Source organism: Sceloporus occidentalis, unplaced genomic scaffold, assembly GCF_023333645.1.
Source record: "Sceloporus occidentalis isolate IW3139 unplaced genomic scaffold, rSceOcc1.0.p SCAF_1, whole genome shotgun sequence".
In the NCBI taxonomy this organism is placed as follows: domain Eukaryota; kingdom Metazoa; phylum Chordata; class Lepidosauria; order Squamata; family Phrynosomatidae; genus Sceloporus; species Sceloporus occidentalis.
The window spans coordinates 296,021,889-296,046,394 of NW_028316981.1; the positions used below are offsets into that span (position 1 = coordinate 296,021,889).

General features: G+C 40.5%; 1 protein-coding gene across 8 annotated transcripts in view; it reads right to left on the bottom strand.

Annotated features, from left to right (window-relative positions):
* The window catches only part of NIPBL (NIPBL cohesin loading factor), a 233,476-nt gene that overhangs the window by 29,098 nt on the left and 179,872 nt on the right, over window positions 1–24,506 (bottom strand). For all 8 annotated transcript variants that reach the window (XM_089496474.1, XM_089496496.1, XM_089496456.1 and 5 more), the window contains 11 exons: window positions 23,855–23,987; window positions 22,187–22,330; window positions 15,642–15,731; window positions 13,543–13,757; window positions 13,147–13,249; window positions 11,696–11,794; window positions 11,438–11,584; window positions 10,949–11,083; window positions 10,657–10,755; window positions 9,585–9,638; window positions 7,339–7,447 (listed from right to left, as the gene is read on the bottom strand). In XM_089496474.1, coding sequence (XP_089352600.1) covers window positions 7,339–7,447; window positions 9,585–9,638; window positions 10,657–10,755; window positions 10,949–11,083; window positions 11,438–11,584; window positions 11,696–11,794; window positions 13,147–13,249; window positions 13,543–13,757; window positions 15,642–15,731; window positions 22,187–22,330; window positions 23,855–23,987 — 1,328 coding nt within the window. The remainder of the gene's footprint in view (window positions 1–7,338; window positions 7,448–9,584; window positions 9,639–10,656; window positions 10,756–10,948; window positions 11,084–11,437; window positions 11,585–11,695; window positions 11,795–13,146; window positions 13,250–13,542; window positions 13,758–15,641; window positions 15,732–22,186; window positions 22,331–23,854; window positions 23,988–24,506) is intronic.

Sequence of the window (24,506 nt, forward strand, 5' to 3'; positions counted from 1 at the left end):
GCTTCATTTATATACCGGTTCATACTGAACTAGCAGTGTCTAAGCAGCTTATAGCTGTAAGCTAATTGCCCACATCAAGCTGGGTCCTAACTTTAGTGACCTCGGAGGGATGCAAGCCTGAGCCCTGGCTAGTAGTGAACTCGCAACTTTATGGTTTTCAGTGAGTGGCTGCAGTATAGGCAGCCACCAGGGCTCTTCTTAATTAACCATTTGCAAGCCGCTCTGAGAGCCTTTGTGGTTGAAGAGCGGCATATAAATACTCCAAATAAATAAATAAAATAAAATGTGCAAATTCCCCTATGGAAGCAGTTGCACATTTCTGTCTATTGTGGAATGCTTGCATTCAGTTCAATTTGCAGAAGTAGAGTTCCATATACATTGTCATTATGACTGCAGATGTTCACGTCCATTCAGTTGTGCGCTCACCTGTGCAACTTTGCCATCCAACACAAGCATTACAAAGCACACTCATAACTCCACATACAAAATGTATGCTATGCAACCTCAAAGTAGAACCTTGGCCATGGTTTTCAGGTCAGACACTATATATTTTCACACTCCTTTTTCCTCATTGCCTCACAATTGTAGTGTCTGAATCCCTTCAAACTAGGATTATTTTCCTGTCTCAGACTCAGGAATTCAAAACATGCTAAGTGTAAGCTTCAGTCACTACCTTTCAACAGAAACAATCTAAAATGTGTTAATTTTCAGAAGAAGCAATCTTCTTTAAAATGGAAAACCAACTACAGTCTGTATGTAACTATACTTACATACATCAACCTATAGTTCAGCAATACATAAACAAATAAATAATCTTAGGCCCATCCACTTCCCCCTCTCATCTCCTAGAATATGGCCACAAGGAATTTGAAACACTGGAGTTTATCACACGGGAGGATTTTCTCTTAATTTCAAATGAAAAAAAAAAAAAAAAGTGGGGCCAGAACGCATTCATGTGAATTTGCTAGTTCAGCAAATTTACGTGAATTCGAACTGCATCTGAACTGACTTCCCATTGCCCGAAACTGTATGTGGTAGTCTATCACGCAATAATGTGAAACCCCATGATTGCCTTCGGACTGACTTCCCATTGTCCGAAATTGTGTGTGGTAGTCTATCACATAATAACGTTAAACCCCATGATTGCATTCGGATTGCCATTGGATTATACTTCCAATTTCCCTTGTCTGATAAACTCCACTGGTGGCTACAGTTCCTTCTGATCTTGTGCAAAAGAATTTAAAGTGTGCAAACTCCTATTTGCACAGAAGACAAAAAATATGACAGGTTTCTATACTATACCGTCTCCTACAAAGTTCCTCTCCAGTTCCAAAGCTGAGATAGAATATCAGGAACATATTTGAAACATAAAATAGGAAAACAAACAAAAAAGCCAAACAAACAATAAACCTAGAATGATCCTCATCAAGTCTCTAAAATGGTGCAATCCTGAATGATGAAAAGGCATATATATATATGCCTGCCTTATGACACCTAAGATAGAGGACATGCTTTCCTGTATATTTGATATATGCACCATTGGATGAAGGCCTTCCCATAAACTTCATAAATGTGAACAGCAAATTGCTTTCTGGAATTAATTCTAGAAGCTAGTCATGTTGAATGTGAGCAAACTTAGCCAGTGTTTTCTATTTGAACGGAATCACAATGTAATCATTACCAGGTGGACTGTTTTGCTTGACTAGTACAGTGCTCCTGGGATTACTAATGTTTGCTCCATCCAGATTTTCATGGTGCTATTCTCCAACAAAGGTCTCACGGAGCAGGAATTTATTTGCCTTTGGGGCTAGGATGATATAAACTTATCTCAGATGTCTACTTCCTTTCCCTATAACCTGTAAGCATCCTGGGGACTCTAATTTAGGGTGAGGTCAAAAGGTTTGTGGCGATGTGATTCAACTGTAAGATTTAAACAGTTTATCAATCACTCTCCAAATGGATTTAAATTTAATTTTCCTGGATCAAGGGTTTAGCTTAAGTACCCTGCCATTCTGTGAAATATCCACTAATGGGATGATGTCGTGATGACAATGGTTGGCATAAGGGGTTAAGGAGGTATGATGGGACAGAAGGTATCCGGGGAGCAGGGAGACCCAGGGGAGCCCGAGGACCAACAGGAGGGAGAGTGGAGACAGCTGGGGGCAAGTGAGGAGGAGAGGGTAGGGCAGGCTACACCCTGGGAAAATGCAGAGGAGGGCCAAGCCCTTAAGAGAAGAGAGGGTAAGGCAGCCAGGAGGAGGAGCTATCGCGGAAGAGGAGGATGTGAAGAGGTGGCCGGAACAGGGTGAGGAAGCGTGAGCCAGAGTCCAGGGAGAAGAGGGAGTCCTATCTCACTCCAAGCCAATCAGAACACCCCTAGGGTTGGTCCACATGCCATGGTTCGTCTTCTGGACCCTCAGCGGGAAGGGGAGTGTGGACACGGAACTCTGGGGCCCTGATGCCTTGGAAAGAAGCAGAAAACCTAGAAAGTCGGTGGTGGGCCATGGCCGGGGATAGGTGGGAACACGGGCCCAAACTGGGTGAACCAGAGAAGGCTGAACTGGAGTTTCCCAAGAGGAGGGGACAGCGAGCTCCAACCCCTGAGATGGACTAAAGGAGGATATTGGCCTTGTAGGAGGGAAGTCTGAAGCAAGACCTCCTTTACCTCGGGGCAGAGAGAATTAATTGTTTTGTGTTAGTAGTGTGAGAAACACCAGTTTCATTAAAGTTTGAGTTGAATACCTGCAAGAGGGAGCCACGTGCACTTATTTGCGAGCCTCGCCATGAAAGCCCAGGGACACCTCCCCATGCCTGGACCCTTGGCCCTGCCCACAGTTGGCCTCTGCTCATCTCCTTATAAAGTGAGCATGGCTGTTTATACAAGTTGTGGCACTCTGTGCCGATAACAGGAGGCTGAAGGAGATATGAAGATGACACGAGAACACAACGGCATGGGGAACTAGATAGTTTATACTGTGCAATGGCTAGTTTGTACTGTGCATATGACTTCTCCAAATCCTTTGGACTACTTTGCTCTCGTACTAGATTCCCCAATCTGAGAGGATAGCATTCTTTGTCATTACAGTCCTAAAAGAATCCCTCAGGAGAGCTTCACTGGTCAAGCTGGGAGATGTGTATCACCATTTGAACGGCTACTTCACCTCAGATGTATGGCAAATATTGCAATGGGGTTTGTTGATGAAGCTGTCCTAGAATGGCAAGAATAACAACTGGAATAGCAAGAAGAGCCCAGGAGTGGAAAAGTGACCAAGGATAAATCTCAGTGTGGAAAATTTTAAGAATGCCAACGAAAGTGATCAGATCTACAGTCCTGCACAACCAAACTTCAAAGTTTACCAGGATCTGATGTGTTCTTTTCAGGGAGTTCAGCTCTGAACTGATGTCTAAGGCAACCCCCAGATGCTACATGTATACTAGAAGATAGAATGATTGTGCTTATTCTCTGGGAAAGGAAGACAGTGAAACTATGTGACAGGTTCAATCCTGACTGGCTTTGTACAGAAGGAGGTAACTATTATTATTATTATTATTATTATTATTAACCTTTATTTATGAAGCGCTGTAAATTTACACAGCGCTGTACATGCAATCTTTTTAGCTAGACGGATCCCTGCCCTCGGGTTTACAATCTAAAAAGACATGACACAGAAGGAGAAGGGAGTGGTGGAGGGAAAGGGTAAGAGGTCCACCAGTTCCTCTCTACCTCAGAGGCCTGGACCAAGGCAGATGGACTGGAGGGAGGGCTTGGTTTCATAATGGATGGTTAATCTTCCAGGGAAAATACATACTCTCAAGTAGGATAATGCATATACAGTACATAGCAATACAGGAAATGGTTTGATAAACAGGCACCAAAAGAACATCAGATAGTAAGCAACAATTATGCAATGCCTGGGAAGGCTTCTCTGAACAGGATGGTTTTCAACTCCGTTTTGAAGCTGGTTAAAGAAGTGATGGCTCTTGTTTGTGGGGGAAGAAGGTTCCAGGAGTGAGGGGCAGCAAGTGAAAAGGGGCAGAGGAAATCCTGGGCTGGGACAGCAGACCTTGACTACCAGAACGGAGGAACTAGAGCAGAAATGTATCTGGATATGGTTATATATAGGCTTCTTGATGCCAAGACTTGAAACTATAGAGAATACTATTTTTAAAATTTTTGTGAGGATTCTCAATGTAGATATCCATACGAGATCTTCTGTGATTTCATTTGAAGGTGAAGTTTGGGAATCTGTACTGGCATAGGAAGTTTCACATATATGTCCTCCACAATGAGTTAGTGCTACATTACAAAATTGTTCATGTATTTTAGACTAGGAGTAATTTTTGTCTTCCCTTCTTGGGGATCACAAAGAATGCTGATTCGCTACACTAGACCATTTCTCTATGTTCCTTCAATACCTAAGGTGTGAGAGAGAGCCATTTATATGGCTCTTGATTCTCTAGAAATGAATGGCTCAATTTTGCTGCTGTGACTATATGCTACAGCTGTCTTGGATGGTTGTAATATCCACCGGTTGGTTGCCAATATTTCTAAGGCAAGGAGAATATATTGAAACCCACCTCTCACAGGCAGATCTTATGACAAAACTGTGGTCATCCTCTCCTGAGATGCTTAAAGAGACAAGGTCTGTCAGGAGAAGAAACATTTCCAGAGGGAAAGAAGGAAGCTCTACGGGCATAAGCACACAATCCAGACACCATCAAGTAATCTCAGCCACTCAGCTGTAGCAGCATTGAGGTTTTCACCAAGAAGCCTACCACTCTGTGACCAAAAAGATGGTCTTTAGGGACAAAAGATAAGTTAGTTCCTTCCTACAGTGCCACCTATTATTTGTTCTTGTGTGGCAGGCATTGTTATAAGCTCAAGCTTATACCTAGGTTCAACTAGGTATAAATAAACTTTATATTTTCAGGATATAAACTTTCAGGGGACTGTATAAACTTTCAAGGTAAAGTTTGACAACCATATCCCTTACAGCATCTTCCATTAATAGGCACAAATTTTAGAAAGGAATAGTGAATTTATGTACAGAACCCATGTCGTCAGATCTAAACTGCAGAGAAAAGCCAGCTGTAGTGAGGGGGTACCCTTAAGAGAGAGGGCTGAAGGGGCTAATGAGGGTCAGGTGGGACAGGAGGGGCGTGAGGTGGAGCCAGGAGAGGGAGGAGTCGGTCCGGGGGGAATAAGAGGAGGAGAGAGGCGACCGGGAGGAGGAACACATGGCGGAAGAGGAGGCCGGGGAGTTGCGGTCGGAGAAGGGAGAGAGGAGGTGAGGCGGAAAGCATTAAGGGACGGAGTGCCTGCAGTGTTACAGAGGAGGTCGGGTGGTCGGCGAAAGGGGCCACACGAGGAGGTGGTTCTGAGGGACCCCCGCGTGGAGGGAGATTTCCCTTTCCCTGACGCCGAGAGTTGGGTTGCAGGAAAGGGAGACCCTCTGGAGGGTGCCTGGTGGGACCCTAAGGGAGAACAGTGGCAAACGGGCCCAGAACCCCGAGATAAAGAAAAGGCGGATTTAGAGCCCCTGGAAAAACACTCCGGAGGAAGACCCTCATCACGAGGCCATGTGGCGGAGGAAGACAACTGAAAGATAAAGGTTCTGCTTGAGGCACTGTTGGGACTTATAGTTTCCTGAGGACGAAGCGATAACCATGTTGTTGGGGTGTTGTTACTTTAAAAGTTGCCATTAAAGAGTTTAGTTTTTCTTGCAACGTGCCTGCAAGTTTGTTGCCGCCTACCGCCTACACCGGAGGGAGGAGCTAGGACACTCATTATGCAGCCAGCTAACCCAGCCCTGCCCACACCAGCCTCAATAAACTGTTATCCAATCCTGGTTTGCTTCATTGAAACTGCTGTTTCACATGCCATGTTACTTAGTCCAAGAGAAGGGAACCTCTGGTGCATGAGTCTACGTCAGCCCAAAGAAGATCTTCATCTGACTGCAGAATGTCTGTACATACCTCTGATCAGAAATAAGAAATGAATCCTAGGATGGCTTTGCCATTTAATTAGATCTGATTTGTAGCTCCAGATGGCTTTTTCTGAACACTAAGGTTAAATTCATCCAAGCCACTGTATGTCCCATCATCATGTTCAGATGTGAGAGCTGGACAGTGAGTAAAGCAGATAGGAAGAAAATCAATTAATCTGAGATGTGGTGCTGGAGGAGAGTGCTGAGAATACCGTGGATGTCTAAAAGGCAAACAAATGGGTCTTGGAACAGATCAAGACTGAACTCTTGGAAACAAGATTACGAAACTGAGGCAGCCATACTTAGGCCATGTCATAAGAAGGCATGACTCATTAGACAATAATGTTAAGAAAGGTGGAGGTAGTAAAAATAGAGGAAGACCACACGCCAGATGGGTGAACTCAATCAGGGAGGTCATGGGCCTGAGTCTGCAGGACCTAAGCAGAGCAGTGGAGGACAGAGGAACTTGGAGATCTGTCACCCACAGAGTTGCCATGAGTTGGGGTTGACTTGCAGGCAGTTAACAACAAACTATCTTGGAACCTCTCTTTCCCTTAAATCTCAGATAATTCAGAGGATTTTGGGAAACTGCCCCTATAGAGCTGGTAGTAACTTGGTAACATTACTGAAAATTGCCTAATTTAAAAAGAAAGAAAGTAAGAGAATGCAAGAGCATTTGAAGTTGCTGTTCCAGTGGACTTCCTTCTCCTAGTGAAAGCTGGAAATTCTATGGATTGTATCCACTATTCTTTGCTACCATCTGCTGGTCTGTTAAAGGAAAACTTTCAATTTCTACTAGATAATCACAGATGCAGCTGAGAATTCTGGTGGAAAGGGGAAAAGATCCAAGCCTGGATGCTATATTTCAACTTGCATGCTGACTGCATAGGTATATGGTGGTGCTTATACTACAAGATATAAGCTGCAACCTTTTACACATTGACTTTGTTCACTGAAATAAGAGGTTAAGAGAGAGGGGAAGAACTGAAGCCCTTTGAACGCTGTATAGATAGACTTCACATTTCTGGCCCATTCCAATTTGGTTAAAAATAATATTACACATAACAAAAAAACAAAAAAAAAAAAAAAAAAACAAAAAAAAAACCCCACATCTCTATTTTATTTATAATTCTGAGAATGGAAACTTATAACATTCTTATGACCATCTTCAGATGCTGCTTGCTCTGTATCTACAGTTTTCCAACTTATCTTGACATGGACAACACATATATAAATACAAATCTACAAAAACTTCCACAACTGCATACATTAAATGACCTAGATTCCATTTAGAACTTTAATACTAACAACAAAAATTCTGAACAACACATATCAAAAATAACTGTTTTACCTGCCAGAGATTCTTCATACTTTAGAATATGTTCAACCAAATTATCCACAAGCTGAGTACAGGCTTTCTTCACAGGCTTGTATGAAGCATCCTCTTCAGATTTTAGCAACTGCAAAATAAGTAATGTTGATATTGATTGCTGGATCTGAGAATATACAAACCATCTGCATAAAGGAGTGTGGGAAGATGGTTCTTGGCCATTTGACCAAATCATGTGGGAAATAATTATGAAAATAATTTTAACCAAGTAAGATTATTACATGAACCACTGGATTAATGGCTACGTCAACTGCCACTAAACTGTCATCAATTCATAATTCAATGTAGGTTACAGAGGCTAACAGGGTCTTTGTTGTTAATAGCCATTGAGTAGACCCTGACTCATGGTGATTCTATGGATGACACATCTCCAAGATACCCTGTCTTCCACTGCTTTGCTCAGTTCCTGCAGGCCTCTTTGACTGAGTTCAGCCATCTGGCCTTCCTCTCTTTCTACTGCCCTCTATCTTTCCTAGCATCATTGTCTTTTCAAATAATTCATGCCTTCTCATGATATGGCCAAAGTATGATAAAGTACAATGTTGAAACAGTTTACTTTCCAATGTGAAGTTGAAGGCTTTCATGGCCGGCATCCATAGTTTTTTGTGGGTTTTTCGGGCTATGTGGCCATGTTCTATAAGAGTTTATTCCTGATGTTTCACCAGCATCTGTGGCTGGCATCTTCAGAGAATGTTTACTTTCCCTTATTTTCTTGCTATAGCACCCTCTGCTCCACACCCTCTGGAATGCCCTTTCATGGGAGGCTGGACTGGTCCCCTATCTGCTTTCCTTTTACCATCAGGCAAAGGTGTTTTTATTCAAGCAGGCTTTTAATATATGATCATTTGTATGAGGTGACCCCCAACAACCTCTTTTGCCATGATTTTGCCCTGCTTTGAGCGATTTTAGGTCTAGGAGACTCCTTTGTCTCCCTAATAGGGAGGGACCTAGACGTTGACTTCCAAGTTACTGTGGTTTAAAAGAAACCCTTTACTGAGCCTAAAATGTTATAGAGGGAGGATACAGCAAAACTGCTCCCTACATCCTCTAGAAGACAACTGCAAGCATTTTTTAAAAAATGTTTTGCACAGTAGGTGATGTCCTGTAATGTCTCTCCTTGGAGCCAATGATGCCTGAAACACCCAGTAGTTGCCCATCCTATTATAAAGCAATTTATCAGTAGTACTACAAAATACCTTGCCTCTCAAGTATAGAATGAGATGGCACTATCTGAGACAAATATAATAAGAACAAATTTGTACAATTATTTGTAAGCAACAGAAGCGAAGAAGTTCAGTATTACAAGGAAGTTTTTATTTACTTTCAATGCTGGTAACTCTGAAAAACTTGTCTTGCGGATGTAATCGCCACAAGAAATATAACTTCACAGTTCTGTGTTTTCTGACAATCCTTAAAGTTACTACCAACAGCTAATACAGTAGAGTCTCGATTATCCGACATAAACGGGCGGGCTGATAGTTGGATAGCTGAAAATGTTGGATAATCTGGAGGATCCAAGAAAAGCCTTGAAATCACTATGAACTGCAAACGTATTGAAGTTTTATTGCAGTAACATTAAAAGTAACGTTGCAGTAACATTATAGGAATAACATTGTAATGTATAAACAGTCCTCTAAAAATGTAAAGAAATCACTGATCAACATTGTGATGTACAATATGTACTGTATAAACAGTTCAGTCCTCTGAAAATGTAAAGAAATCACTGAGCAGCGATGTTGGATAATCCGAAATTTTGGATAATCGAAGGTTGGATAATTGAGACTCTACTGTAATATGATTAATATCTGCAAGACAAGTTTCCCTGTTCCCTTAAGACAGGGCTTGTAAAGTCATGATATGTTTTTCAACATTTACAGTCATCACTAGGCCTCCAATGTTTACACCATCTCAATTGGCATTCCTCGACTTGCCTACCAGGTGAAAAGCTGAAAAAGATCTCACAGTCTCCCACCTCATTATTTGTTCAGGATACCGTAATCCATTCTCCCAGGTGGCTGCCTGCCTTAGAAAGCACTAATTCAGCCATGTCTGCCACAGAATCTTTCTAAATTTCTTAGCCTGAGTATCATTTTCCTATCTGTTAACAGTAATCCAAAAATCACATCATTTCTACTTTAAAAAATAAAATACAAGCAATTGATTCCACTTAAAAATAAGATGCAATATATCCTTGAATAATTACTCACATTTTGAAGAAGCTGCTCAAACCAATCATACCCTGTATCTCTACAAGCTGCAACCTAGAAAAATAAGTATAATTTTAATATTCAACAGCATAGTTTCAACATAAAGAACATAAGTACTTTCTAGCTTTATAGCTACCTTTTTAGGTTGTACATGCTTCACATTCTCTCTAATCTAAGTAAATTACTATCCTAATCTTAAACCGCAAGATTAAACCATAAGGGAATAGGGACACCTCTCTGTTGAATTGTTAAAGCGGCATACTTGTTCACAGCCATAACAGCTGTTCTCTGTGCATCAGCTTGGAAACTCAAAGCATAACCTCAGTTTTTAAAGTATTCAGTCATGACAAAGGTGTCCTGTTTTTGTAAAGATTGCATCACTTGAAATCCCATTTCATATAAAAAGTTATACTTTTAAATTACTTCAGGAATGGTACTTTTCATTCCAAAAACTGGGGGGTGGGAGGAGGGGGGATTCATTCATTCAATATCCTGCCTTTCCCTTGTTATGGATCCAAGGTGACTTGCAAAATAAATGAAAACACAATCCAATTATAAAAATATTATTAAAAAGTTAAAAGCAATAAATTAACCAATTAAAACAACACCAATTAAAAACAGTTTGAAAGCTTTTAAAACTTTACAATGAGAATGAGTGTACAGTCTCTCCCACTAAAACATCCTTCTTCAGTGACCAGTTAATATCCAAACACCTATCAAATTAAAAAGGAATTTGTCTGCTGGAACAAGGGGACCAGAAAGAGGGTGCAGCCTGGCTTCCTGTGGGAGAGAAGCCCCAATCATGTCTCCTCACCAAACGTGCTTAGAAGAATGGTGATACTGAGAGAAATCCCTACGTTGCACCCAAAGAACTTGCAATTTAGACAGGCTGATAAAGGGAGATACAGCCTTCAGTGACTCTGGACACAAGGTTAACAACATTTATCACTAAATTTTATTAAACCCTAATTACATTTGTGTATTACATTAGACAGCATTTTCAGTCTGTTACAGGAAACATCACTATAGAAGGATAGCTACCGGTACTTCTATAGTGACTTCTAATACATACCACATCAGTAATGTTGAGGATTTTCCTGGTCATTGCTTCTTTGTCATTATGAGGGGTTGGAGTAAACCACAGCTTCTGGAATGTCTCATTTACCAGTTTCTAAAGAGGGGAAATTAATTACATAAATTATCTTGCGAAAAATCTTTAAGTTTCAGAAACTCTAGGTTTCTACTAGAGATATTACTGGCAGAAAATTAACTTGAATTATTGGAAATTTTGAAAGAAAATGGGATCCAGTCAAATATGCTTTGAAAGATGCAGTCTATGTATCGAGGTACTTTGTTTACTGTACCTTAATGCCTTCTTCATCATTGACTCTGCGAATCATTTTCACACACATTTCTGTAATTTTGGGAAATGTTGGTTGCTCAATGCAAATATCCCTAAGAATCTTTATGACTCTTTTCCTGACACTAATACCAGTATCCTGAGGGGGAGAAAAAAAAAGTTCCCTTTTAATTTTAAAAATGTTTAAAAATTAACATGGTACATAACTTACAATGAAAGGTAGTTACAGACAATTAATATCAGCCATGTTAAATTGTGATTGCACAGTACGATATACAAATTAGTAAACTGAAGCAATTCAGTTATGTTACACTCCTGGAAACGTGAGAAATCATTTTATTTTTTCAGAGCTGCTGACTGATATGTTTGTTCGAATTGATGGCTAAGTTTCAAATGTTAGCTTTATGAATGGAGCCTTTTCATATTTATGGTCTTCCTTACGAATTATGTACAAAGGAATTTATAAAATAGTCAAATATAAAAGTAACCATACCAGTATTCGTTCAATTAGCATGTCATAATACTGTTCAGCAAGCTGTGGTCGGCAAAGCACAAACCGACCAAGTAACTCTACGGCTGCTTCTCGTACACTAGTTGAATTATCCATCAATCGGCCATGGACACCTCGTTGCATATCCAGCTATACGTGAGAGACAGAATAAAATACAAATGCCAAATAAGAAAAAAACAGATACGCTATTTATGAGAGCAGAAGAGGGTAAGTATAGTTAGAAACGGTTTCCATCTTTACCCTGGCTAGAATGCTGGGATCTACAGCAACAACCTCAGACAAACACTTCATGGCTTTTGTTCGAACAGCAATGGCATTTTCACCAAGCACACGCAGAATCTATTAAAACAAAAAATAGTATATTATTTGGTTTTGGAAAATAGTAGGCAATAGTTAGTAAACAAATATGAAGCTGGGAAAACATGCTAGAATTAAAGTAAAATGAAAAACCACATATTAGGAAAACCTCACAAAAAGAACACTTTGTAAGCCTGCTGATTGTACCACCCCATTCATTCACTGTGAATGCCCTGAAGAAAAGTATCCACAAATTTTGCCATAACTAAATGGCTAAGGCACCATCTGTGGTAGACAATACAGCCTTCTCCTCCCTAAAACCTCTGGAGCATATACAGAACACAGCACTAAAAATGTTCTGCTGATTGATTTTTTACATTTTTCAAATCCAGCTATGCATGCCTGGGACTACTTCAGGAATTAGGACATCCTGTAGCCTACATTCACTGGGATTGGATATGTGCATTCATTCTCTGGCTCTTGTCAAAAAATATGATGAGAGAGAGCAAGGAGCAACTATGGTGGCTGAAATTATGTGCTGGTGAAATTCTGCACAAGCCATACCAGAGACACTGGTTCTTCCTCAACATAAGGTATGAGGAAAAACAGGGAAGCTCATTATTTTGTCCATCCCATAGTCAGGCAGTTTCTTCAGAACTTACTTTAGCTCAATGCAATAAGCACTGGCTTGCTGATAACTTAAATGGTCAGACTGCCATGAGGGTCTGGTTTCTACAATGAATGGAGGCTATCCACCTCAAAAGACATAATGCATATTGTTGATGCTTCTTGCAAGAGACACCTAAGTGCATGTTTGTTCATAGTAATAATTCTCAAGTAGGCTCTGCAAGTTTTTATCCCACTATTTTTCTTTTTCCTGTATACTCTGGTTAAGAAACATTGGGACAAGAGAGGGATACATCTGGAATTCAAACATGTGATACATTCAAACATGCTTATGTTCTTATGAATTCAATTTCACTGAATGGTGGTAATATTCATTAAAAAGCACCATGCACAGCAAACAAGCTACTATAATGATTTTCTACTTAGAATTAAGCTGCTTCTCTATGGCACGATTTATGATGTTTCATTCTTAAAAAAAGGAAAGCAAATAAATACAGGCAAAGCTTGTGGAGACACATCTGCCACTATCTTTTTTATGACAATGTTCCAGGTTAACAGTATCATGTATAAAAATGCAAAGGGGAAATATAAAATGCAGGCAGGATAAAGGAAAATGTTTATGTAGTTGATACAAAATGAAGCATATGGCGTTATCATGACCTATTAAATACCTGCGCTCAACAATGAACAGATATTGCACACTACCGCATAAGCGTTTGGAATCAGGAAACCAACTGTATTTCACTAAGACTTCTGGCACAGTTTACCTGTGTCAAATAAATATCGAAGCTCTGGGCAAACGGCCTCATAGAGGCCAAGTAACGAACAATCAAGCAAGCATCTTCATAATCCACAGTATCAGAGTTCATCCTGTAACAAAATTGGAGACTGTTATTTTGGACTTCTTTAGCAACAAAATATATGAATACAAGAAGGCCAAGTTAAAAAAAAACAATCAATCATATGCAATAGTTTTTTGTGGATTTTTCAGGCTATGTGGCCATGTTCTAGAAGAGTTTCTTCCTGACGTTTCGCCAGCATCTGTGGCTGGCATCTTCAGAGATTTCTGGCCACATAGCCTGAAAAACCCACAAAAAACTATGGATGCCGGCCATGAAAGCCTTCGAAATCAAATGCAATGTTGAAAAATCTGAGAAACTCACTTTAATGTACTGAATTGAGAAGGTGCTGTTTTAATGATGTTGCGCAGAAACTTTTTGCGACTTTCTGCTCTGTGCATGATCTGTCCTGTCGTTTCAAGCTCTTTTGCATGGTGTGTTCCTTCTGATGAATCTTCATCCTTTTGAGATTTCATTGCTTTCTCAGTCTCCATAGTAGTGTCCCGAAACCACTGAGCTATATAAAATTTCCGAGAAAACTGGACAGTGTATGGGAAAAGGAACCAAAAAAAGGCGAAAGGAACCAAAAAAGGGAAAAGGAAGAAAAATAAAGAAATAAATGTTGGAAATTAAAAAAAAAAACCCTCCTCTGAACAAGTCTTTCCAAGAAAATCCCATGATAGGCCTTTGGGTCACCATAAGTGACAAACGACATGAAGGCATGCAACAACAACAACAACAACATTGTTACAGAAACAAAAGTGGAATGTGAATTGCTTAAATGATTAAATATCAATATTAATATTCTAGAAAGAATTATTGTAATATCATGATATCTTTCCATTGATCTTTTATTCAATGAGCCAAGGTATTACTGTATTTCCAACCAACTGTAATTTGCTAAAATCCGTATTTGTCCAAGTTAGTTTAGTTTAGAAAACGCATTTTAGGTTCTGGACTTTACGTACTGCAAGAGGATTCAAGTTAGAAAAGAACGGTAAATTACACACTCAATTCTTTTGTTGTTGTTAAGTGCCTTCAAGTCATTTGTAACTTGATAGGTGACCCTATCATGGGGTTTTATTGGCAAGATTTGTTTAGAGGGAGTTTGCCTTTGCCTTCTTCTGAGGCTGAGAGAATGTGACTTGGTCAAGGTCACCCAGTGGGTTTTCATGGCTGAGTCAGGATTCAAACCTTCATCTCCAGTGTTGTAATCCAATGCTCAAACCACTACACCGTGCTGGCTCTCACACAATTCCTCTATTGTTTATTAAATATGATATCTTAAATGTGTGTCTACTCGTGTGTCTTTGGCCAATTAAATGTATGACTATTGGTATAGTAGGAAGCTGAACCAAGAATTCTAAAATATTTCCACACAGTGAAGAAGGGCAACAGTTCTGTGGTACAGCACATTCCTTGTGGACAAAGGCAGCATGTTCAATCAATGGTAGCTCCAAATAAGGATGGGAAAGACTTATATCTGAATCCCTTGAGAGCTGTGGCCTGTCAATGGAAGTTAGTTTCCTCCAAAGTAGTTACCTCCCTATGTTTTGGACTACATTTTCCCTAACAAGTAGTCATAGATGCTTGGAGTTCTAGATGAAATATGTGCAGGAGCCCTCTATCAAGACATACAGAGTGACAACCGAGTAAAACTGACATAGACAATACTGACAAAATTGCACTTGTGATCTGATTTGGTACATATAAAGACAGATTCTTGTGATATAAACTAGAGAATAGGAATCTGCAGGAGAATCAGCACTATGTTCTTAAAATGTTTGAATAATTCCAAAGAAGAAGATGTCTACTCTCCTGACTTTAAATATTTAAACTTGCACTTATACAAATGCAGTACAACACACTAAAAAAACAACACAGCATCTAAAAAGGTAACACCCCTACTTCTCTTACCCAAACCGTCAGTTTTATCAGGAGGAGGAAGTGAACTACTTCTGCCCTGTGATTCCTTTTGCTGCCTCTTTTTAAACATCTGAAAAATCACTGTTTATGTTTGTGACTACTAGCATGTGTGTTAGAATCACAGCCTTGTCCTTCTTTTCTCATGTTAAAGCCCCTTTAAAAATAACAACTAGGTGTTTCTGAAGTAAAAGAATGTATCTCTTAAGAGAAAAATGAGCATCTTCCCACTTCTGACAATACCAGAGAAACAGAGAAAGAATGAAAGAGCCACTGGAGCTTATTCTCTCTCTCTCTCTCTCTCTCTCTTAAATACCCAGTGATTCCAAAGAGCAATGGTGTTCATGTGAGTGTGATTTTAGAGGTCTTTCCCCCCAAATTAATTTACAGCATATGTAAGTGTATCACTGAAGTCAATGGTAAACAAAGTTCCAAAATTATATTCTCTATAGGCACATCCAGATTTAACATTCTCTTCGACTTTCATTTAGAAAACATACCACTAATGATGCATCAGTTTCTGTATTTTCTTCCAAATAATCTAGCAATGCCTTTTGCAACTGCTGGATTTCATCTTCCCCTCCTGAGACCTGTAACACAAACCAATATCCTTGAGGAAAATTCACACTCTTCTGAACATCAGAAAAGAGACCTGTTATGATTTGCATTTTAGACATACCTTAAGATACTCAAAGCAGACAAACTAAAGATCAGATTGCATACTTCTGGGATTTAGGACAACCTTAAGTGTAGACAGGGAGACTGTTTTTGTCTTACAAAAAACTTTTATCTTTTTTATATAGCCTGAAAGTAGGGGCCCTGCAAAAGTAAAAAATGTATCACAGGTGCACTGAAAACATATAAAATAGCACACATGATGAAGCAAACACTAGGAGCTGAGACTGTTTTTCTTTTATGGGGATTCAATACTGAAATTGCATGTACACATGTGACAGTTTCAACTCACTTGAACTCTGAACAGCAGCTAAATAAATAAAACGCAGGTACAGTTTTTGCTTCCATCTGAAGACAATTATTCCATGTCCTACTACTCATACAACAAAGTATGCTTGACTTTGCTTCCAAGTGCTACCATTCCTTTGTCATTTGAAGCTACTTGAGAAAGCTTCACTGGCACTTACTGTGAAGGTACCTTCTACAGAAAACCAAAAAGAAATATCTGTGAGAGTGGGTTATCTTCCTGCAGTTGGACAGGACAGGAGAGGTCCAGATTACCTGAAGAACCATATTCTTCCTCACAGAAAAAGCTCATGCTTTGAGATATGCTGGGGAGTCCCTTCCTTCTGTCCCACCATCCTTTGTCCCACCACAGAAAACAGCCTTCTCAGTAGCTGCCCGCAGGCTCTGGAATTCTCTTCCCAAAGAAATGAGACGGGCATCCTTCACAAGCAAGCCCTCATGAGCCTGGCCAAAACCTCCTTCAGATTCGGTGGTGGTAAGGCATGATGGGAATGGTAGTTCATCAGAACCTGCAGGACCATAGGTTCCCCACCCCTGTGTTAGGGGATCAATATCCTGGAACTGGCAAGAGCCACCAAATTAGTTTGTGCTAGTAAGGAGAGGTGAGATCATAGAATCATAGAGTTGGAAGAGACCACAGGGGCCATCCATTCCAACCCCCTGCCATGCAGGAAATCCAAATCAAAGCATACCCGACAGATGGCTATCCAGCCTCTGCTTAAATACCTCCAAGGAAGGAGACTCCACTACACTCCGAGGGAGTTTGTTCCACTGTCGAACAGCCCTTACTGTCAGGAAGGCCTCCTAATGCTGAGGTGGAATCTCTTTTCCTGGGGCTTGCATCCATTGTTCCGGGTCCTGTTCTCTGGAGCAGCAGAAAACAAGCTTGCTCCCTCCTCAATATGACAGCCCTTCAAATATTTAAACAAGGCTATCATATCACCTTTTAATCTTCTTTTCTCCAGGCTAAACATCCCCAGCTCCCTAAGTCGTTCCTTATAGGGCATGGTTTTCAGATCCGTCGCCCTCCTTTGGACACACTCGTTTCTCAACATCCTTTTTAAACTGTGGTGCCCAGAACTGGACACAATATTCCAGGTGGGGCCTGACCAAAGCAGAATACAGTGGCACTATTAACTTCTCTTGATCTAGACACTATACTTTTATTGATGCAGCCTAAAATTGCTTTGGCCATTTTAGCTGCCGCATCGCACTGTTCACTCATGTTCAACTTGTGGTCTACTTGGATTCCTAGAGCCCTTTCACACGTAGTCTCATTCAGCCAGGTGTCCCCCATCCTATATCTGTGCATTTTATTTTTCTGCCCTAAGTGCAGTACCTTACATTTCTCCATGTTGAATTTCATGTTCTTAGCTTTGGCCCAGTTTTCTAGTATATTCAGATCATTTTGAATGTTGATCCTGTCCTCTGGGGTATTAGCTATTCCTCCTAATTTGGTGTCATCAGCAATTTTGATAAGTATGCACCCAATTCTGTCATCCATGTCATTGATAAAGATGTTGAATAGCACTGGCTCCAGGACTGCACCCTGTGGGACTCCACTGGTCAATTCCCTCCAGGATGAAAAGGAGCCATTGTTGAGCACCCTTTGTGTTTGGCCGGTCAACCAGTTACAAATCCATGTAACAGTTACTTTGTCTAGCCCACATTTTACAAGCTTGTTTGCAAGAATGTCATGGGAAACTTTGTCAAAGGCCTTACTGAAATCAAGATACAGTATACTATATCCACAGCATTCCCTTCATCTACCAAGCTAGTAATTTTATCAAAGAAAGAGATTAGATTTGTCTGGCATGACTTGTTTCTCTGAAACCCGTGTTGACTTTTTGTGATTATGGAATTGCCTTCTCAATGTTCACAGACTCTCTGCTTAATGATCTGCTCTAGAATCTTTCCTGCTATACATGTCAGACTAACTGGATGATAATTGTTGGGATCCTCTTTTTTTCCCTTTTTGAAGATAGGGACAATGTTTGCCCTCCTTCAGTCTGCTGGGACTTCCCCTGTTCTCCAGGAGTTCTCGAAGATTATTTCCAATGGCTCCGATATTACATTTGCCAGTTCTTTTAATACCCTTGGATGTAGTTCATCTGGTCCTGGAGACTTAAATTCATTTAGATTAACAAGGTATTCCTCCACTATCTCTTTACTTATTCTGCGTTGAAATTTCCCTATTCTGTCCTCTGATCCATTATCCTCAGGTTGAGCACCCTTTTCCTTTTCTGAGAAGACTGAGGCAAAGGTGTTGAGTAATTCTGCCTTTTCTCTGCCCCTTGTTAACATTTTGCCATCTTCTCAACGCAGTGGCCCTACTATTTCCTTCTTCTTACTTTTGCCACGGACATATCCAAAAAAGTCCTTTTTATTCTTTTTAACATCTCTAGCAAGCCTGAGTTCATTTTGCACTTTAGATTTTCTGACTTTACCCCTACATGTGCTTGCTATTAGTCTGAATTCCTTTTTCATGATTTCCCCCTTTTTCCATTTCTTATACATGTTCCGTTTAAAACTTAGCTCAGTTGAAAGTTCCTTAGTCATCCATCCTGGTTTCTTGAGAAATCTCCCATTTTTCTTTCTCACTGGAACTGTTTGAAATTGTGCCTTCAATATCTCCCTTTTCAGAAACTCCCATCCAGCCTAAACTCACTTATCTTTTAGTACCCTCAATACTTCTCTAAGTTTACTGAAATCCGCTCTCCTAAAGTCTAGAACGCGTGTCTGACTATGCCTGGCTTCTCCTTTCCATTGTATAACAAACTCCAGGAGAACATGGTCACTTCCACCTAATGATCCCACCACTTGCACCCCATTAACCAAGTCATCCTTGTTGGTTAGGATCAGATCCAAAATAGCTGATCCCCTTGTTGCCTCTTCCACCTTTTGGACAATGAAATTGTCTTCCAGGCAAGTGAGGAATTTGCTAGACCTTGAGGATTTGGCTGAGTCTGACTTCCAGCAAATATCAGGATAGTTGAAGTCGCCCATCACTACTACATCTCTCCTTTCTGAGTGTGTGGTCATCTGTTCTAGAAAGGCATCATCTAATTCCTCCATCTGACTTGGGGGTCTGTAGTAGACTCCTCCCACCTTGTTGTTTCCCTCCCCTTTAATTTTTATCCAGATTCTCTCCACTTGGCTGCCAGGATTGATGTCCTGGATCTCTTCACTGGTGTAAATATCTCTGACATATAGTGCTGTTCCTCCTCCTTTCCTGTTCGGCCTATTTCTCTTAAAAATGTTATACCCCTCTATTCCTACATTCCAATTATGAGACACATCTCACCAGGTTTCAGTGATGCCTATTATATCATATTTGCTTTGTTGTACTAGAAGTTCGAGTTCATCTTGCTTATTTCCCATGCTCTGTGCATTAGTGTAGAGACATCGCAGACCATGGGTCCCCTTTACTTGCTGCCTGTGCAAGTTTTTTTGCCTCCCACTGTTGGGTCCTTGCACTTTTTCGCTCTATGTCAGTTTGACTATTTTCGCCATCCCTTTTGCCTTCCTTAATATTGTCTCCCTCCCCACGAAACTCAGTTTAAAGCCCTCCTCATCAAGTTCTTGAGACTGTTGGCAAAAACATTTCTTCCAACTGGCGTAGAGATGCAACACGTCCGTTGCAAAAAGTCCTTCCTCATGGAACCGCAGCCCATGATAGAAGAATCCAAATCGTTCTCGGCGGCACCATCTGCAGAGCCAGTTGTTCACATCCGCTATTTTCCTCTCCCTTACCGGACCGTCCCCTTCAACTGGCAGAAGAGACGAGATGACAACTTGTGCATTCATTTCTTTCAGCTTCCTACCAAGAGCCTCATAATCCCTTCTGATGTTCTGCAGGCTGTGTCTTGCAGTATCATTGGTTTCCACATGGACCAAAAGGAAGGGGTATTGGTCAGTAGGCTTGACCAGTCTTGTCACCCTCTCTGTCACATCACGGATCTTTGCCCCTGGGAGACAACACACCTCTCGAGACATCTTTCAGGCCTACAAATCACTGCTTCTTTACCCCTCAGCAAGGAGTCCTCCACTATGACCACACGCCTCCTCTCAGGCTTAGTAGCGGCTGTTCCCTCTGGTGGGACTCTCAGGCTCCCCTGCTCTGTCCCTGAAGTCTGTCCATGCTGCTCTTCCTCATCCTCCTTGATAAGGGAAAGAGCTTCGAATCAATTCTCTAGCTGCAAGCTCCCAGAACAATCCCTTCTTGGCCTACTTCTCTGTGTGACATTTCTCCAGCTGTCTGCTTCCTGTGTAGGTGAAGTGACCTCCTCTGCCCCAGCAACGTCCTCTGCGTGGTACTCATCCAAGATCGTTAGTTCCGCTGTGTCCAGGCGATCCTCTTTCTCCCTAATATGCTGAAGTGTAGCTATTTTGGACTCCAGGTGCTATACATTCACCTCCAAGAGTGCTACCAACTTGCACTTTGTGCATGTGAAGTTCTCCACTTCTGTAGGCAAGAAGATAAACATCCCACAAGAGTTGCATGTGACAGCAGCAGATCCCTCAGTGTCCATACTATGAAGTCTTTAGTAATGACTGAAACCAGACTGTGGTCTTCTCAAAAAATCCTCTGGTAAACACCAACGTTAAGGCCTCTGATGACCTGGCCTTTTCACCAGTCTCTGGCAGCGAGCTCAGTCTACTGGGAATATAACTTTTGAGGAATGTCCTGGCTACTAACTTATACTTAAAGCAAGGTTCCGATTCAAGTTCTGCTTCTAACTTAATGCCACTGGTGTAGATTTCTTTGGATTGGGGTACTACATTTGCACCAGTACTGGTAGCATCTTTTGATGGCAGAGGGAAAACAAGATTACAGACACTTGAAAGAGCTGGATCAGCTCACTGGTCTTCCACAGAAACATGTTATGTTATGTTTCTTTAGTGCAGTGATTCCCAAACTCTTTCCCTCCAGCTGTTTTGGACTTCAGCTCCCAGAAGTCTCAGCCATTTTGGCCAATGGTCTGAAATTCTGGGAGCTGAAGCCCAAAACACATGGAAGACCAGAGTTTGGGAATTACTGCTTTAGTGTTTTTCTTCTTTGAGCTGCTTCCTAGGTGCCACTGAGAGAGCACAAAAGGGAAAACTATGCAATAAAGTAGAGCTAGAAGGTTAAAGTAAAAGTGTAGTGAAGGAGCAGGAGCTCAATAAAAGGAAGTCTCCTGGGCAAGAAAAGAAAAGGACATGGCTTGGTGCCAAAGGGCATGGCTTTGGTTTCGGTTAAAAGCATAGCCTTGTCTCTTCTAGGCAACAACAAAAAGATAAACCATATTCATGGATGCCTCCCAAGGCTTGACCTGAGAAAAAGCCAATTTTCAGAATGGTTTTTGTGGAAAAGGAGTAGATTGCAGGGGTTGTTACTGGGAAGCAGTAGTATCGCTAGGGGTATGTGCACTGGGAGGGGGGTGATACCCAGTCAGCTCTCCACCATCCCCATGCTCCTTCCCCACCCATGCACACTCTGCCTCATGCACGTTCTGTCCTGCATGTGCCACTCCATGCCCCATGTGTGCACTGCTTTGTCCCCTGAGCGCGCACCACAGACTGCATGCTCCATCTCCAGGGGCTTGGAGGGGATAGAGTGGAGCCATGGGGGATGTCATGGGGAGAGGAAGTGCGTGCCATCCTGGAAGTCCCACCCACCAGAAGTTCCACAGCAACAGTCCGTCCCCTGGTCGCCCACCACCAGGTGACACCCAGTGCAGGAATGCCGCTGATGGGAAACTACCTAGAAACTCTGTGTTCATCACCTAAGCCCCTGTTGAACATCCGCCTCATGTAGGAAGTCTAGTGGGAAACAACACTGGACACTGCCTTTGAAGTTCGGTGTCCAAATGAATGAACAGTTTTTAAGCTAGGCCTCCAGAGTCATAGTAAGGATCAGCATACAGCATAATTGGAAATTATGCATACCTCTCACATCACACATTTCTACTGGCTCTATTTTTACTTTGCATGTTATTATTTTACCTCAATTAATTAATCAACAATGAATTCTAGTAATTAAGCAACAGATTTTAACAATCAACAAAAGCTTAATGCAAACCTGTTTTAAGATTCGTGCTATAGATCCTTGATCCATTTTACTAGTGACTGCATCCTTCCTCAATCGTGCTGCCACAGTTCCTAGATAGTCAAGTGAGGCTACTCTTAAAGCCATCTCTGTAGATTTATTACTAAACTGATGAACCTGACAATAAACAAAGAAAAAAAGTTGTCAGCAACTTTGCCTCTTCCAATATTTACCAGAAAATATTGTTGGTCTTTTTCAAATATTATGGGAATGGAAAAATACTCTGTAATATATATAATTTATATCCTTTGGTCACCCAAAAAGTTTCAAGCAGGCAAAAGTTCTTAAAATACATGAAGTGTGAATGCACATATTTGTATCAAGTAATATGTATAAACTTAACATATTTATATCACCTGCCATACTCCACCTGGATACAGTGATCTTGTTTAAGAGGCATGAAAGATATGAGGGCAGATTACTAATAATACACAGTCATGACCAGCACCTCTTGTTTGGAGGAATTACTCCTTGTTGACATGTACATCTATCATTAAGAATTGTCACACTTCAGGAACAAACCTTTTACTTCAGTGCCTCAATCCCTCTCTCAAAAGCCCCACCCCAAACTTCTATTTCTATTTTACTTAGAAAATAATACTAAAATTGCTATCAAGATCCAGACTTTTGTCTGTATATTTGTGTATGCATTTCATCTCAAGCATTTCTTTGCTACCTGCATAAATCAGCAGATCTAAATTAGGGCTGCAAATCATGAGGCCCTCCCAAATGATCTGACTTGCAAGTCGTGCAGCGCCAGCCACCAAAACCAATGGTAAAGAATGATTCGTACCCTTAATCTAAACATTAGGAGAATAAGATCTAGAGAGTGCCAGAACGTTTAAGCTGAAACATAGTTCAAACCGATTTAAAATATAATAGGTTATTTTTGTCATGCTGCTTTTTTACAACTGAATGATAAAGGAACTGAATTTAAAATATTATTAAAATAATTTACCAAAATGAATGATAATTGATTTAATATTATGTCACTGCTCCTGACTTCTTTTAGTGAGCAAGACATAGCTTTCTCTAATATACATGATGCCAAAGGCTGATCAAATTAGATTGTGAATTACTTCAGAAAACTGAGAATTAGTTCCATTTTAAGGCCCATGTTCAGAACCTCTACAGTGGAGGGCACTATAGCAAGTGTTTTCAAAAGAGGTAGGCCCATACCAATGCCACTTGTTTCCTTCCTAATTTGTTTTTATGCCAGTCCATTTCCCCCAGATGCTGCATTCAATAAGGTTTTAATTACTGTTGCTTTTATAGTTGTTGAAATTTGTTTTGTCTATTTAACTTTTTAATTATTGTAAGTTGTCTTGATTATTTTTAAAGAGAGGCTGAACAGAAATGCCAGAAATAAATACTAATAGTGGAAACAAATTCTTACACATAAGTATTGCTGACTTCACAGGCAGAAAGTGGAGGAAAGAGGATGCACAATAATAGCATGTTTTCAAACCTCTTAACATAATTGATATCTTAATTAGGCTATGTCCCCAGCACTCCATTGTTATACTGAACATGCATCTATACAGACTGAGTTCCAAAACAATATTTTCATGATTAAAAATGATTAAAAGCATTAGTACAAGGGAAGTACAACTGTTGTTTCAAAATATCCAGGTGTCTTACCAGTAGTCTTCCCAGTAAACTAAGCAGCAACTCTGCAGCCGGCCATTCTGGTTTGTTGACTGTGGACAGGAGATCTTGAACAAAGTTCTCAAAGAGTGGCCTATAATCCTCCTCACCCTGTTTGCTACCACATCTGTTTAAAAGTAACAGTGAAAAGAGAAAAACAGGTATTGAAGAAAATGTGTACTACATGCTTCATTGTAGTACAGAATTCAACCAAAGCCAGTACTGCAAAATATCAAAATATTTTTTACTATTTTACCCCCCCACCAAAAAAAAATTAAAAGGATTTTTTTAATGAGCATACTTATGAACATCTTTCCTGAATATCTTTTAACCTAAAATATTACTGTAGCATGGGGGGAAGTATAATGTCTGAAGAAGAAGACAAAATTACTGGTACAGGTTAGGTATCCCTTATCTGAAATGCTTGGGACCAGAAATGTTTGGCTTTCTGAGTTTTCTGGATTTTGGAATATTTGCATACCCATAATAAGATATCTTGAAGATGGGAACCAAGTCGAAACATCAAATTCATTTATGATTCTTATATATCTTACACATAGCCTGAAAGTAATTTTATACACAATATTTAAAATATTTTGGGGCATGAAACAAAGTTTGTGTACAGTGAAAAAGCAAAGCTGTCACT